Here is a 14834-nt window from a genome sequence, read left to right on the forward strand (position 1 = left end):
GTTCTGCTGTTCAGGACCTTGGAGAGTTCAAGAACACTGCCATTCCCTACAACCACATCCTCCTGCTTTGAAAGTTGAATTGTAAGATTTCAAATTCGTAGATCTTACAGCTAAATTGGTTATCAGATATATGAAGTGGTAGCCTCAATTAATTGTTTTTTAAAAGTGGATAAATTGTCAAATGAGAATGACACAGGGCTTCAGAGTTTGGGTAGGAGAATTTCAAGTTTTGGTTAAAAATTCAGTGACAAACTACGGAGAAAACAGCCTTGTGTCGCCTTAACAACTAACAGATTTATTGTGACATAAGCTTTTGTGAACCAGCTTTCATCAGATTCATGGAACACTACCCTTGGCCAAGTATTCTTAAAAGACTGGAATAACTTTCTAACATATTTGAGAGGCCACTGTATACAGTTGAAATCACTGGCAGGAATACAAAGACACTTGTAAAGTAACATGAATTTAGGACACTATGTTTATATAATAGATTTAGACTTGGAACCCATGGAAGGAAGGAAGGAGGTCTGAAGGTTCGAAAGAACCTTTTTTCTAATGTTGAAAATGTTGCGTTTGTTATGTATAACTTTTACCTAAAACCAATAAAAAAAGCCCATGAAAGCTTATGCCACCAAAAAATGGTTGGTCTTCACAGCATTTCATGACTCTCCATCGTCCAGTATAGCTCTCCCCTAGAATAAATGATGTAGCTAAAGTCCTAGCATTAAAACCTGAGATTCATCCCTGCACACACACCAAACACATTTCAGAACTGGAATTTGAATCAAATTTGGAAAGTTAGGTACATTTCAAGCCCTTCCACAAAATGTGGACAATACAGTATCTAAAGGATCACAGAGCCAGGTTGGTCCTCCAAAGTAATCCATTTTATCTCCTGAACAGAAGCAAGATCCAGTAAATAAATCATGAGGATGATTAATTAGCCACAAAAGATAATTATTGAAACACACACTAATGAAAAGCAAATTTTTACAAGTCTATTAAACCCAGAGAAGCAATTAAGTTAATTGGCATTCATTCTTCATTTTATTGTCTTGTTTGACTAGCTATTTTTGTGGAGGGGAAAAAATAATGATTTTTAATTAGTACTTATAAAATAACATTATTTTACAAAGATTTACAGCTTTGTAGAGATGATTCGGGGTGACTCTGATAAATAATCAACCAAAAATTGTATCTCATAAAAAGTACAATAATAACGCAAGTAGAAATGAGGACAAATTTGGAGAGTTCAGTCCTTCCATGCAAATGCAATACAATGTGACAAAAAGTTAACAAGTTAGAGATTTAGAAGGAAAGGGGCTGAAAGAGTAAAGGGGGCCCGGTGAATCAATGAAATAATTAAAGAATTATCAAGGGATCAATTGATAAGCTTGTTCTTAAATTCTTCTGATAGCAAGCTTTGCTGTGCTATTTACACATAGTGAGGTGAAGAAAAACTCGGGTGGGTAGGGAATGATCAAAGACTACATTTTGAAAAATCAAATGCTACTTTTTAAGAAAATTCATTCATGCGGTAATTCCAATTTTTTCTCACTGTGGAACTATTCCACACAAACACCAACAGAGAGAAGTCACTGTCTGTACTCTACAGAAGCTTTCTCCCAAAATGATGCCTTCAATTTTTGGACTACATCTTCCGTAAGCCCCAGCCAGGACAGCCATGATGTCTAGGGCTGATGGGAATTGTAGTCCAAAACATCTGAGGAAACCGGATTAGGGAAGGCTGCTCTACAGAGTCAACAAATTATAATATGATTTGGGGTCAAGATAAAGGATAAAATCCCCCCTTGCTTTTGGAACCATTGACAACATCCATCTAGACAAAACACACACTTATTTTCATGGCAGTGAGATGGGGTCAACAATTACCTCTACGTATTTAAAAGAGGAACAGTCATTTAGTGAGGTTTCATGTGCAATTTCGATCCAAGCTATTAAGACAAGTTTTGCATTTCTGCGAGTGAGGTTTCATGTGCAATTTCAATCCAAGCTATTAAGACAAGTTTTGCATCTCTGCGAGTCTCCATGGGCGCCTTTTAATTCACCTCGATTCAGGCTACTCACAGTGGCCAAGTTTTGTCTTCTCAACAGCAATGGACTGTTGCCCAAGCTAGACAGAGCCTCCTCACTCCATAAGAGCTTTTGATTGGCCGTTCCCCATCTCTTTGCTCTCAAGTCCTGGTGTGTTTGGTCCCTCAATGCCAGTGGTGGAGCTTTTGCCAGCTCGATGCAACGGAACTTTTCCCTGACCACATTTAGTACGAAGGTCCTTTGACAGCACCTGGTTCAGTCAGGCGGGCTGAAGCATAGGCAGAGGCTCCTAGGCAAGCGGCTGCCTCACAGAGCCCAGGAGAACCAGGAGGGCCAGGTAAACCAGGCCGCCCAGCTTCTCCTGGAACACCTGGGGTGCCTCGCTCTCCCTCTTTGCCATTCGTGGCTTGGCCAGGGTGTCCTGGAAGACCTAGAAGAATGAAAAGAGGCATGGGTAGTTCATGCTTGTGCACCTTTTGTGGGCAAAAAGTAGGTCAGGACCTACTGGTAGGTCTCTGGCTGATTTGCAATAGATCACCAAGTGTTTCTGGCACCCAACCATTTAATGATCACAACAACTTTTGTTTGCTGAAACAAAGACAGATTTTTGTGTGATAGAACTGTTATCTCAGTTCTACTACTGAGAACAATTTCCTGGAGTGAGATGAATTTGGGAGTGCCCTCATCCACTGCCACTGCCTCTTTCTATGACACTATTTTGCATTTGGCTCCAGTTAGTGGACCTCAAGGCTCTGGGAGAAAAGCAAAGGAGATTCCCATGTGGCCATGCTGGCTGGGGCTGATGGGAGCTCGAGTCCAACACCTGGTGGGACACAGTTTCCCACACCTGTAACAGTCTTACACACACACCCATCAGGCAGCCAAGTGCATTGTTTCAGGTGTGAAGCACACAATTAACATTTCTCTTCTCCTCTTCTCTGCCATTCCATGCTTCACAGCTGATTCCACATTCTTGGTATGTTAAAGCAAACAGAAAAACCCAAACCAGGTTACCAATCGTAAAAGAAAAAGGAGGCGAAATAGTTCCATCATGACTGTAAGAATAAAATGGTGTTTGCTTTTCCTAGTCTGGTGCTAAACACCTTTACCATAAGCACCATGGAAATGGATGATGCTCTTTAAAATAAAAATAATGAAAAGATCATCTGTAGCCATGGGCATGCCCAGTTGGCTGCCCCTGACTATCAAAGGTTTCTAAAAGAAATAAGAACAAAAAGATGTCACAGCAACCGGGGTCAGCCCTGGCATACCCATGGCAGCCTAGATTCTGATGCTGGGCCTGCTTGCTGTGACCTCTTTATTCTCACGCTTTCTGGGTGGGCATTTTGGGGAGGGGACTGGGTTGCGGGATGCCAGCCTGTTGGCAAGACCCTTGACAATACTGCTCAAAGAGACAGTGGACTGAAAGGTAGGCGCGATAATTGATCTGGGATCATGCTGAGTGGCCATGGAGCATGTGGTGGGGTAGATCTGTGGGGCCTAAATGGAGCAGGGGCAAGGCAGTGTGGTTGTACCAGTGTCCTGGCCCCAACCTCACTACTGCTTCATTCCCATCAGGGGCAAAGTGGGCACCAGAAGGCACCTCTGCCACACCACATGTACCACTACTGCCCCAGGCAACTTGTACTGATGTCATGTGGGAAGTCCCTGACAAGCCTTCCGTTTGTAATTTGCCTTGGTGCCTCTGCAGTCACCTTACCTGGTATTCCTGGTGGCCCTGGCATCCCTTGATGTCCACGGCCGGGCTCTCCCTGCTCCCCTTTCTCGCCCCTCTTTCCTGTGGAATTGGAAGGGGGGGGAATAGTGAGAGACTTTTAACACTTCATGCACACACCCCTCCAGGACTGACAGCAGAGCAGCTGATTCTGCATTGCTCTTGCTGAAGAAAAGCTCTTATTTAACAAAATTTATATACCACTCGGTTGCAGTTAAAACCTCAAAATTAAAACATTGAACTTATCAGTAAAAGGCAGTTTAAAACAAGTTTTTTGAAGACATACAATGGTAATTAAAATCAGCAATAAGCTATCACAAAGGAAACTGACATGATTCAGCTTCCCCAGCCCCATTGCCAGTTATGCTTAGTTATGCTGCAATTCCACAAAGAAAACCCATAGAATGTGCAAACGTGTACAGAAGTCAGTTTCTTCAGAATCTCAGCTTTAAAATTTGAGCAAGTTTCTAGCCCTCATGGCTGAAATCAGCAGGTGGTTGGAATCTGATGGGGTTTAAGTGCCCACGCATAGCTCCTTGCCACCCCTCCCCATGACTAGCAAAACTTGAAACTATGCAAGACAGTAAACACTGCAGAACACGTCAGAGAAAATAGTCATATTTGCAAAGTTTACCAAGGGGATTCTGATACTGGTTTGGGGGGCAAATACTAACCATATTTTGCTGGTTTGGATGTCAGAATGAACCATTGCTAAGCACTGAAGAAGAGGCAGCATGGGGAGGAGGAAGCATGCCACATGTCATTTGAATTGAGCCACAAAACTCAATGATGCTTTTCATACAGAGATGGGCTCTTACCTTTAGGTCCAGTGTTGCCAATTTGTCCTACAGCTCCTAGGATTCCTGGGATGCCTCGAGGGCCAGGGTGTCCATGTGGCCCTTGCTGACCAGGTGACCCAGGTGGTCCTGGAGGTCCAGGTGGTCCCATCACACCTGCCCCACCTATGGCATCTCTTTTAGCACTCACAGCTAACTCAGCCAGTTGTTCTGCAATGCAGAGTGAGTGAGAGAGAATGAGAGAGGGACATTGCATGTACCTGGGGCTCCTCCATCCTTATTGGCTTCAGCAGATTCAGGGCAGACAAAAAGAATGTGCTTTTCGTATGTATTCATACAATACGCAATTAACACGTGGAATTCACTATGGCTTTAAACAAAATTAATTCAAGGAGGATGGATCTATGAATGGCTATTAACCTCCACAGACAGAAACTAAGAAATAGGGATGGGCCAATCGGTCAATTTTAGTTTCTCGCAGTTTCTCATTCTTCCAATCTTGAGTTCAATTCTCCACTTTTCCATATCAGTCCTCATGAAAATTCATCAGAATTTTCATGTGAATCCCTCCTAATATACACAGTTTATGCAATTCCCCCTAATATAATTTATTTGGATTGCTGAGTTCATGTTTTGGTTTAGAAAGTGCAAATTGGGTAGCTTCACATTTAAATGCTGGACCAAATTCCTGCCCCTCCACTACTAAGAAATGGACATTTTGTTACTCCAAGCCAAATTCCAGTGTGTCTTGGAGTGATAATATGTGCTAAATGTGTCAGGAGAAAGACCGGGTTGTTTTTTCCTTGAAAATAATGAATGGGACACTTTTCACATTAGCATTATTTAGGACAAAAAAAAACAAAACACCCCAGTAGCCAAATACAATAGATTTTATTGCAGAATAAAACTGCAAAAGTGGCTGAATTTTGAGGACATTATTTACTAATGTGCAGCTAATGAAACTCTAGAAAGACTACACTGTATATCTTTCCTTCCTTCCTTCCTTTTTTGGACATAAACCTCTTCAAGTTCTCACCATTATTTTCTGTTGTTTGTTTCTTGCAACCACGTAAGCCCTGCTGTGAGTTTTAGATCATCAACCCATCACATAGGTGGTCATTCCCGTGGTCATTTGAAATTGTAGTGCCTCCATACTAACATTGCTAATTTCATCAGCCTGAACAGCCTCTTACCACATGTCCTGCGTATGTCCATTTTAATTTTGTGGCCTTTTCCACTACCATCCATAACTTTCAATCTATGTCACATACAATTATTAGTTTTTCTATATGTTAATGATATTCTTAACATTGGGCATTCCATGCCATATTGTTTTATTCTTACATTGTTTGTGCTTCTGTGTGTCATGGTCCATTTCTCGGCAACATAACACATCACAGGTAAAATGCACATATTGAGCACTTTAGCTTTAAAGCCTAAGGAATTTTTTTTCATTATACAGTTTCCCAAGGCCACCCACAATTGTTTTAATCTCCACTTTATGTCCACTGTTTGATTTTCAATTCTCAGTATTATTCTTTTGGCTTAAATAGACGTTATTCAATTTGCTTTATTTAATTTCTAATTGTATATCACTCTCTTCTTTAAACATTACTTTGGTATTTGCTAGATTCATCTTCAGTCCTACCTTTTTTATACTTCAATTAGTTCTGCTGGCATTTCTTGCACTTTTTGTCAACTTTTGGCAATTATATATCATCTGCATATCATAGATTTAGGCACTTTCTGTTTATGTTAATTCCTTTTTCTGACCATAACAGCTTTTTAAACACACCTTTCAATGCAAGTATAAATAGCTTGTGTGATAAGCCATCTCCTTGCCTTATGCCTCTTTCTAAGGGTACTAGGCTGGTCTTTCTGTGGATATGATACATTGCTGTTGCCTTGTCTGCTATTTCTTGCAATAGCTGGTGTCAATTCTTCAATTTCATAATGCTCATTGTACAGTCCAGGTTTCAACAGCATCAAAAGCTTTTTCATAACTGATGAACCCAACTTATATAGGGATGCTATATTCATTGCATTTTCCTATCAATATTTTCATAGTTAATAGATGATCTGTTGTGGAAGATCATTTTCTAAACCCTGCCAATTCACTAGGTTGATAGTCTTTGTATATCTACATCTGTGAAAATGCTGTGTGAATTCTGTGATGGATTTCAACCCTGGTTGCTGTTTTTTAGAAGGTATGGGACTACCAATTTCAGAGGCAATGTGCCCCAGAATGCCAGTTACTTGGGGGCAAACAATGGAAGGGTGAGGCTGTTTCATTCATGCTCCATTTGTGGGTTCATAGGACGCATCTGGCTGGACATTGTTGTAATCTAGACACTGGCCAAGGCAGACCCAACTTGTTCAGATCCAGCAGGCTCTTTTTATGTACTCACCTTGTAACATTTTTAAGGCCACATCAATAATGTGCTGATCTCCTGTGTCCCTGCCCTGGGAAGTGGAAAGAGAGGAGATCTTGTCACGCACCACAATTACAATCACAGTAGACCTAAGAAAAGGCCCTGGTAGATCAGATCAAAGGCCCGCCTAAACCAGTATCCTGTTCTCATACCAGCTAACCAAATAGCTATGAGGCACCCATAAACAGGACACGAGCACAGTATTCCTCTCCTGCTGTTGTTTCTCAGCAACAAGTATTCAAAGGCATAGGCTCTGATACCAGAGATTATACACAGCTATCATGACCAATGCAACACTCTGAGTCATTAGGGGGTACAAGAGGCACACAGACTAAGTGAAGACTTGGAAGAAAGCCCTACCAGGAATCCACCTCAGAATGGGTCATCCCAAGAAGAGAAGGGCGGGAGACACTAACATGGTTGGGAAGTAGAGCAAGCAGAGTGGAACCCTCTAGTCTACCATATATTTTCAAAAGTTGTTGGTCTCTTTGCTATGCATTTGACACCTCTTAAAATATCATAACTAAATTTTGCACAATGATTCCCAAAATCAAGGAGCAGGCTTTCGTCTGTGTTTGGATAAAATTGGACACCATTATGAATCAAGACGGTAGACTGAACCTTTAGAAACTGCACCAATTTGGGGGGTTTCGTAGAATTCCTGAGCAACAACAGCTACAAGGCTCTTAATCCTTCATGCATTTGTTCTATTCACTTTTAAAGCTGGTGGTCATCATTCCTCTTGTGGTCATGAATTCCATAGCCTAACAATTTCCCCCCGTTGAAGGCTGCACCAATTTTTTACCATCATAGTTAGCTCTGGACTCCTGAAACCTTACAGGCCTGCAAGGTGATTTGTTGGTTATCACAACCAGGACTCTACATGGAGGAAAATATCTGACTCATGTGCTATCAGACCTGCAACCTAAACAGAGCTGTGAAGCTGTGCATCTACTTGCAATGAAGGACTGGGAGTGGGGGACAAAAAGCCATGCAGAATGCTGACACCCCAATCACTAAACCTGGAAGGTGTACTCGCCCCTCTTTGTTTTATCAAGCAATGCCCAGTTCCAGAGTGCCTTTTCCAGTTCTACTCTCTGCTTGTGGTACTGCTGAGATTCTGTGTGCAAATCAGTGGAAGAGGAAGCAATGGGCAAATATCAGTGCGTGATAGCATCTCCTTGGAGAGGCAGTGTCTACACAACCTGCAGTTCAGCTCTGCTGGGCTGACAAGTGAATCTGCACGCTTGCAGAACAGCAACAGCCAACCAGGGTTTCTACTTCACGTGCAAATGATTAAATTTCTGATTTGGTAAAGATTATTTTTGCACTACTTAGTGATGGCCATGAGAGGGTGCTGTGCCCTAATTCAGAGCATCCAAAGTATCAACAGCAGGGCATGCATCCTGACATGGAGGAATAATCATTCATGCAGAGGTGTAATAGGCCGGTCTCCTTAGTGATCCAATTGCACCTGACGCAGGGAGACACAGACAAGAATTATTCACCTCTAGAGGAGGGTAACGGGAAGAAGGCAAGACCAGCACAGAGGGGCATGAAGACACACAGTGAACTGCTTCCTCTGTGAGTTGCCCCTTTGCTTTGCATCCAGGAGAACCCAGTTCCAGTTCCTAGTACCTCTTATTTTAAAAACCTGCTAACAGATTGTGAGAACAGGATCTCTTGGACAGAGCCTGAAGAGCCACTGCCAGAATACACAGGAATCGGTCTTATACTATGAGTCGGACCATTGTGCTGTGTGGCTGTTTTCTGTAGTAGCATGAAGCATTATCAGGTTTAACTCACCGGAGCACCTTGAGTCCCAGGCATTCCAGGTACACCGCGCTCCCCAGGTAGCCCTCGGGGCCCCGGAGGTCCTAGGAAGCCTCTGATACCTGGTGCGCCTGCATCCCCAGTAGGTCCAGGAAAACCAGGCTCCCCACGGACACCTTGCTGTGAAAGATCAGATGCTAGTTAAGAAGAGGCCCAAGACTCAAAAAAAGCCCCTTTTAAAACTGGAGAGCTAACGCACCGTGATAAGAATGCCTGGTGGACAGGGGCATAAGGAGGCAGAAATTTATGTCCCATCCTGTGTTCATTGCAGTCAGCACGTTTCCGTTCCACTACAGTTTGGTTTCCACTAAAACCTAGGTTATGCATCTCACTATTAACAATGGCGGAAACTAACATTCAGTAATTATGCAATCAATTCCAATGAATTTCAGCTGAAGGAAAATATTAAAAACATGTGGAAAGTAAAATAATTATTTACATAACATTTTTATTATTTAGCGTGCAAATAATAGTGAATACTGCTTGTATCTGCTTGCATGGTTTCTGTTCTGTCCTTGGAGAAACATAAGCACTGCAACAATTTCCGCCCCAGTATCTGTTTTGTACAGTATTCTCTGGAATCCCTAATGGTGGGTAAGACCAGCTTACCGTTCCATGTTTCAGTGTCTTGCCAGATGCCTCTTACAGTTAACAAGCTAGGCATGAGGGTAATATCCACCACCACCCCATTGTGAATCCCCAAGTAGCCATAGAGGATTCTATTTTTGATTAAAATGTCTAATTGCCCAATAGCTTCCATAAACTCATCTAAACCATTTCTTCAAAAGAAAAACAGTTATGAAAATGGCCATTAGGGCATCCTCTGGCAGTGAATTCCAGGGTTAATTATGCACTGCTTGAAAGAGGAAATCCTTATGATTGCCTTAACCTTGCTGGCCATCAGTTTCCATAGCGCTTGCTTTCTAAGCGTGATAAATTATTGGTTCTATTCCTTGCATTCTCTTCATACCAAATTCTATCCCCATAACTTTTTAAGTCACTAGCATGTTTCCCCTTCATTGTTTTTTCTTACCTAAAAAAACTTCAGTTAGTCACACACTTTGCCCCATAAGTAATGCAATCCACCCTCCCCGATCATCAGAAGAATAAAACATTCTTATTTTTTGTAAAGGTGTAAACCGACCTAATTCACAATGCTAAAGGAAATGCATATTTGTTTGCAAATAATCACCTGTCCCTTTGGTCCTGGCTCACCCGATTCACCCTACGGATGAAAAGCAGAGACCAAAAATAAAGATCATCCACTGTTTTTTCTTAACAGCTTGCTTGGGCAATCTCTAAACATCAGTTGAGGAAAAACTCCCTATGTATATTTAATTCACACCATAATCAACAGTCTGCCTAAACTGGCAGTGGGCAGCACTGCTCTGCGGTGCTTCAAATCCTACTTGGACGGACTTGCCTAAGATTTCTCCATGTTGTCTGACTTACTTTGAGTTTTATCAAGTTTTCCTATTTTACACACAGAAGTTCAATCAAAACCTGCCAATGGATTGGTAATTTCCAATGTTCTTTTACATAAACTCTGTATATGTCCCATTCTCTGATAGATTTTTCATCTGCAACGCCTCTTAACCTTGCTGATAATCTCACAGGTTCAGCATATTCCCTTAATTTGTTTTGCCAATCTGATTTAGTTGGTATATCCTCTCCTTTCCAATCTTTTGCAATTAAGATTCTGGCTGCTACAGTGGCATACATAAAGATTCTCCTGAACTTTTTTGGAATTTCATGACCCATAATTTCTAGCAGAAAGACTTCAAGTTTTTTAGGGAAAGAGCATTTGAACATTTTCTTAAGCTCGTTGTAAATCATTTCCCAAAACTGTCTAATATTTTACAGTTCCACCACATGTGAATCCATGTGCCTATTTAAAGAACTTAATCAGGGAACGAAATGGGAGGATAGGAGGTCAAGTTAAATTGAATTACAAAACGATGTACAAAGCAAGTATCAATTAAGGAATGAAAGATTGTATACTCTTATTTTCATTTTGTTTTCAACATCAACCAATCGTTTTTGTTATGTTATGCAATTTTCTTTCTTTTTTTAAAAAAAATATTTTTTTTACTAAATTTTCCACTTTAACAATCCAATCAAATCACATTAAATATTTCAAATTATACAAATACAAATCGTATAGTCCAAATATTCTGCCAAAATATAATTTTTTTTAAGGACTTCCCATGCTTCAAGTTCAGGGGGGCTCTGATCGTCTCATATCTCTGCTGTCTTGATGTTATGCAGTTTTCAACCCAACCTATAAAGCATTTATTTATTTTAAAAATCCTACTTGGACAGTCTCTGTCAGAGGGTGGTGTTTGGGAGTGTTGATCAATCCCATGGAGCTTTCAATGTGGAGTTTTGCAGCGTTTGCTTTTATCCCCCATGTTGTTTAACATCTACATGAAACCACTGAGTGGGGTCATCCAGAGTTTTGGAATACACTGTCAGCAATATGCTGATGACACACAGCTCTACTTCTCCTTCGCATCTGCAGGTGTGGCAGTGGATGTGCTGGACCGATGGTCTTGCCTTGGTAATGGACTGAATGAGAGCCAACAAACTGAAGCTCAATCCAGATAAGACTGAGACACTGCTAGTGAGAGGTTCCCTAAACCCGGTGGATGGGAGGTTGCCTGCTCTTGAGGGGGTTACACTCTCTCTGAAGGAGCGGGTGTGCAGCTTGAGGGTACTTCTCAGGTGGTCTCAGTGGCACTGAGTACCTTCCATCAGTACGAGTAAAGCTGAAGGAGCGTCTCCTCCCTCATCGTTCTGCCCGGACACTGAGGTCCAGCACCGAGGGCCTCCTGGCGGTTCCCTCACTGCGAGAGGCCAAGTTATAGGGAACCAGGCAGAGGGCCTTCTCGGTAGTGGCGCCCGCCCTGTGGAACGCCCTCCCATCAGATGTCAAAGCGATAAACAACTACCTGACATTCAGAAGACATCTGAAGGCAGCCCTGTTCAGGGAAGTTTTTAATATGTGACATTTTAGTGTATTTTTCATCTTTGTTGGAAGCCGCCCAGAGTGGCTGGGGAAACCCAGCCAGATGGGCGGGGTACAAATAATAAATTATTATTATTATTATTATTATTATTATTATTATTATTATCAGCTTCGGCTGGTGGCCCAGCTCAGCTGCTCCCCTATCTGGAGAGAGATAACCTAGCTTCTGTTGTCTATGCTCTGGCAACCTCTAGGTTAGATTACTCCGATGCATTATACATGGGGCTGCTTTTGAAGAGAGTACAGAATGCCAGCTGGTGCCTAATTCAGCAGCCAGGCTGCTCAACAGGGCAAGACCTTGGTCATGTGTTTCAACAAGCGTGCTTAGTCCGGCTGCTTTTATTTAGAGTAGGGCAATAGCTTTGGGCTTCAAGCCCGTTTTCTGCCAAAAGCACTCCCTAGCTGGCTACTGTTTGCTGCTGAAGATGATGTTTGCAGTAAATAGCACTGACAAAAAGGAGTCAGAGGGAAACATTTTTCAGAAAGGACACAAGGATGCTGTAAGGGAGGGGTGTCTAACTGGTGGCCCTCCAGATGTTTCCAGCTCCCAGCTCCCAGCTCCCATCACCCCTGACCATTGGTCATGCTGGCTGGGGCTGATTGGAGCTGGAACCCAACAACATCTGGCAGTACCACAGGTTCCTCATCCCTGCCATAAGGCCATAACTGAGCCAGCTCCAAAAGTTGCTCTACAACATTCTGCCCACCAGACAATGTTGGCTTTTGCAAGTCAAGAAGCACAGTCTTGGCAACTATCTTACCTTCTCTCCCTTCTCCCCCGGAAGGCCTTCAACGCCAGGATCTCCCTATAAGGAAGGAACAATACCTTTATTTTCTGGCCACAATAGCAAATGATCATCCCCAAACTAACACTTCCTGTTCCCTCTCAGTGCTCCACTCCCTCATGTCTTGCATGCACCTTTGTCTCTGAATTGCTACAAAGTCCAGTTTGTTTACCAGCTTAGGCTGAGCACCAACTGAAGCCACTAGTGCACAAGAGATAGCTTGGCCATGGTAATCTATGCTCTGACAACCTGGCATTTGGAGAAATGCAATGCATTGTATATGGGGCACCCTTTGAAGACAATCCAGAAACTGCAGTTCAGCATATACTGCAGAGGTGGCCCTTCAATAAGGTGAGGTGAAGCCATTTGCCTCAGGTGGCAGATCCAACCTCCTCTCTGCCCCCGCCCTGCCATTGTGCTGCTACCAGCCATGCCAGAGCTTTGCCCATGCAGCTGCCACAGCGCTGTTGCCCTCCCTGCTGCCACTGTGCCCTCACTACTGCGCTCTTCTTGCTGCGTTGTGGCAGCAGTCTGGGTGCAGCCACAGATGAGGGTGCAGTTGTGGTAGTGGGGCAGTGGCATCACAGGCATGATGGTGGAGGCAGGGAGGGGGAAGTGCAGGGGCCTGGATCTGTGGCAGCAGCGGCAGGGCATTTTGCCTACAGTGGCAAAGCATCTCAGACCAGCACTGGTCACACAAGGCCAGGTGGCAGGTTCATGCCTTGGTCTATTTCCAAGCTCAGTTCAAAGTGGTGTCTGTTATCTTTAAACCCCTCCCTGTTGGGCTGCCTTCCTGACACCAATGCCCTTAGCTACTGAGGTCGTCATCTGAGGCTCTTCTCTAGATTCCTCTGACCAGAGAGAGGGTCTTTTCAACTGTATATCTTGCCTTTTGAAGACCCTCCTCAGGGAGACTCACCTGGCACTTACACTGCTTCCTTTTAGGCCCTGGGGATGTGTCCCCCCAACCTTTATCTTCCAGGCCTTCTAGATATTTTAGCTTTTCTAGATTTGTTGGGATCTTCCAGACAACCTAAGCTGGTGGGTTTTTTGCCCGCCTTATTTACTTATTGACTGACTAGGTTTTATCTCCTACTGTTTGTCATGTTGTTTATTTTTATGGATTAATTGCATAAGACTTTTTAATATGGTTTGTTAGCTAGCCTCTGGGAGCATTTTATACTCAAGGTGCAAGATGAAAAATATAATTAATAAAATATGGCAAAAGTAGAAGGCAGTAAATTTCCAGCTGCTCACACCAATGTAACCCTATAAACAGAGCAGTAAAAAATAGACAAAAATCAATCATAAAGACTTACAATGTCACCTTTGGGCCCAATTTTTCCTGGAAAGCCCTAGAGCAGACAAGAGGGAAATGCTGAGATTCAAGAGATGCTGAATTCTATATAAATTTCCAGTAATAGAGCACCCACTCCAGCTTAACACTGGAGATAGAAAAGACAAATGACTCATCAGCCTCTCAAAAACCTTCCACAAACCAGACCACAGTGTGTGCAGGCCCAGTTTCAACGGAAAAGGGACTTGCAGAGTAAACACCAGTGAATCAAGTGAATCTTAGCCCTTATGGCTAAGAAGATATGCCTGAAAATAAGCTGATGATAGTGAAGACACCAGACACACCTCCATGAAGAGGGCATTTTGCAACTTAGGGGCTGTCACAGAGAATCCCCTTTCCCAGGTCACACACACCATGGACCTCTGACTGAGGTGGAACTACCAAGAAGTCCCTTCTCCCTGCCGATCTGTACATTTGGAGGGGTCTGCAGAGAAGGAGGGGGTCTATTAAATATTTGGGGCCTAAGTTGTTTAGGATTTTAAACACCAGGTTGGACCTGGAACTGAAGTGGAGTTAGAATCCCTGGTGTCGATCTGTACTTATGTACACAGGCCATCACACTGTATGGATCACTGTGTGGGAACTAGAGCTTTGGTTCATCTCAGTGGAACCCAGGCCTGGCATAAGCAGCCTGGTGCATTCTGGGAGATATTCCTCTTTGCCTCCTCCCACCCATCCTCATGTCCACATCTATGCAAAGTATGTGTGTTTATGCAAATCTGCTCCGTTTGCAGGGTCTGCTCTAAAAGCAGCTTTGGAAGTTTCAAAACCTGCTGTCACATTTCCAGAGTTGCAGAAAAGCCAAGTGTCAC

The 14834-nt window shown here is 43.0% G+C and overlaps 1 protein-coding gene across 1 annotated transcript in view; it reads right to left on the reverse strand.

Annotated features, from left to right (window-relative positions):
• Positions 1 to 2279: 2279 nt before the first annotated feature.
• The window catches only part of COL9A2 (collagen type IX alpha 2 chain), a gene marked incomplete at its 3' end in the record, with an annotated part of 48171 nt that continues 35616 nt past the window's right edge, over positions 2280 to 14834 (reverse strand). The window contains exons 25-32 of the mRNA XM_079988021.1: positions 13985 to 14020; positions 12642 to 12686; positions 10045 to 10077; positions 8826 to 8972; positions 6996 to 7050; positions 4609 to 4797; positions 3776 to 3853; positions 2280 to 2485 (exon numbers count right to left, since the gene is read on the reverse strand). Coding sequence (XP_079844147.1) covers positions 2280 to 2485; positions 3776 to 3853; positions 4609 to 4797; positions 6996 to 7050; positions 8826 to 8972; positions 10045 to 10077; positions 12642 to 12686; positions 13985 to 14020 — 789 coding nt within the window. The remainder of the gene's footprint in view (positions 2486 to 3775; positions 3854 to 4608; positions 4798 to 6995; positions 7051 to 8825; positions 8973 to 10044; positions 10078 to 12641; positions 12687 to 13984; positions 14021 to 14834) is intronic.

This window comes from Podarcis cretensis (assembly GCF_951804945.1).
Source record: "Podarcis cretensis genome assembly, chromosome: 8".
NCBI lineage: Eukaryota > Metazoa > Chordata > Lepidosauria > Squamata > Lacertidae > Podarcis > Podarcis cretensis.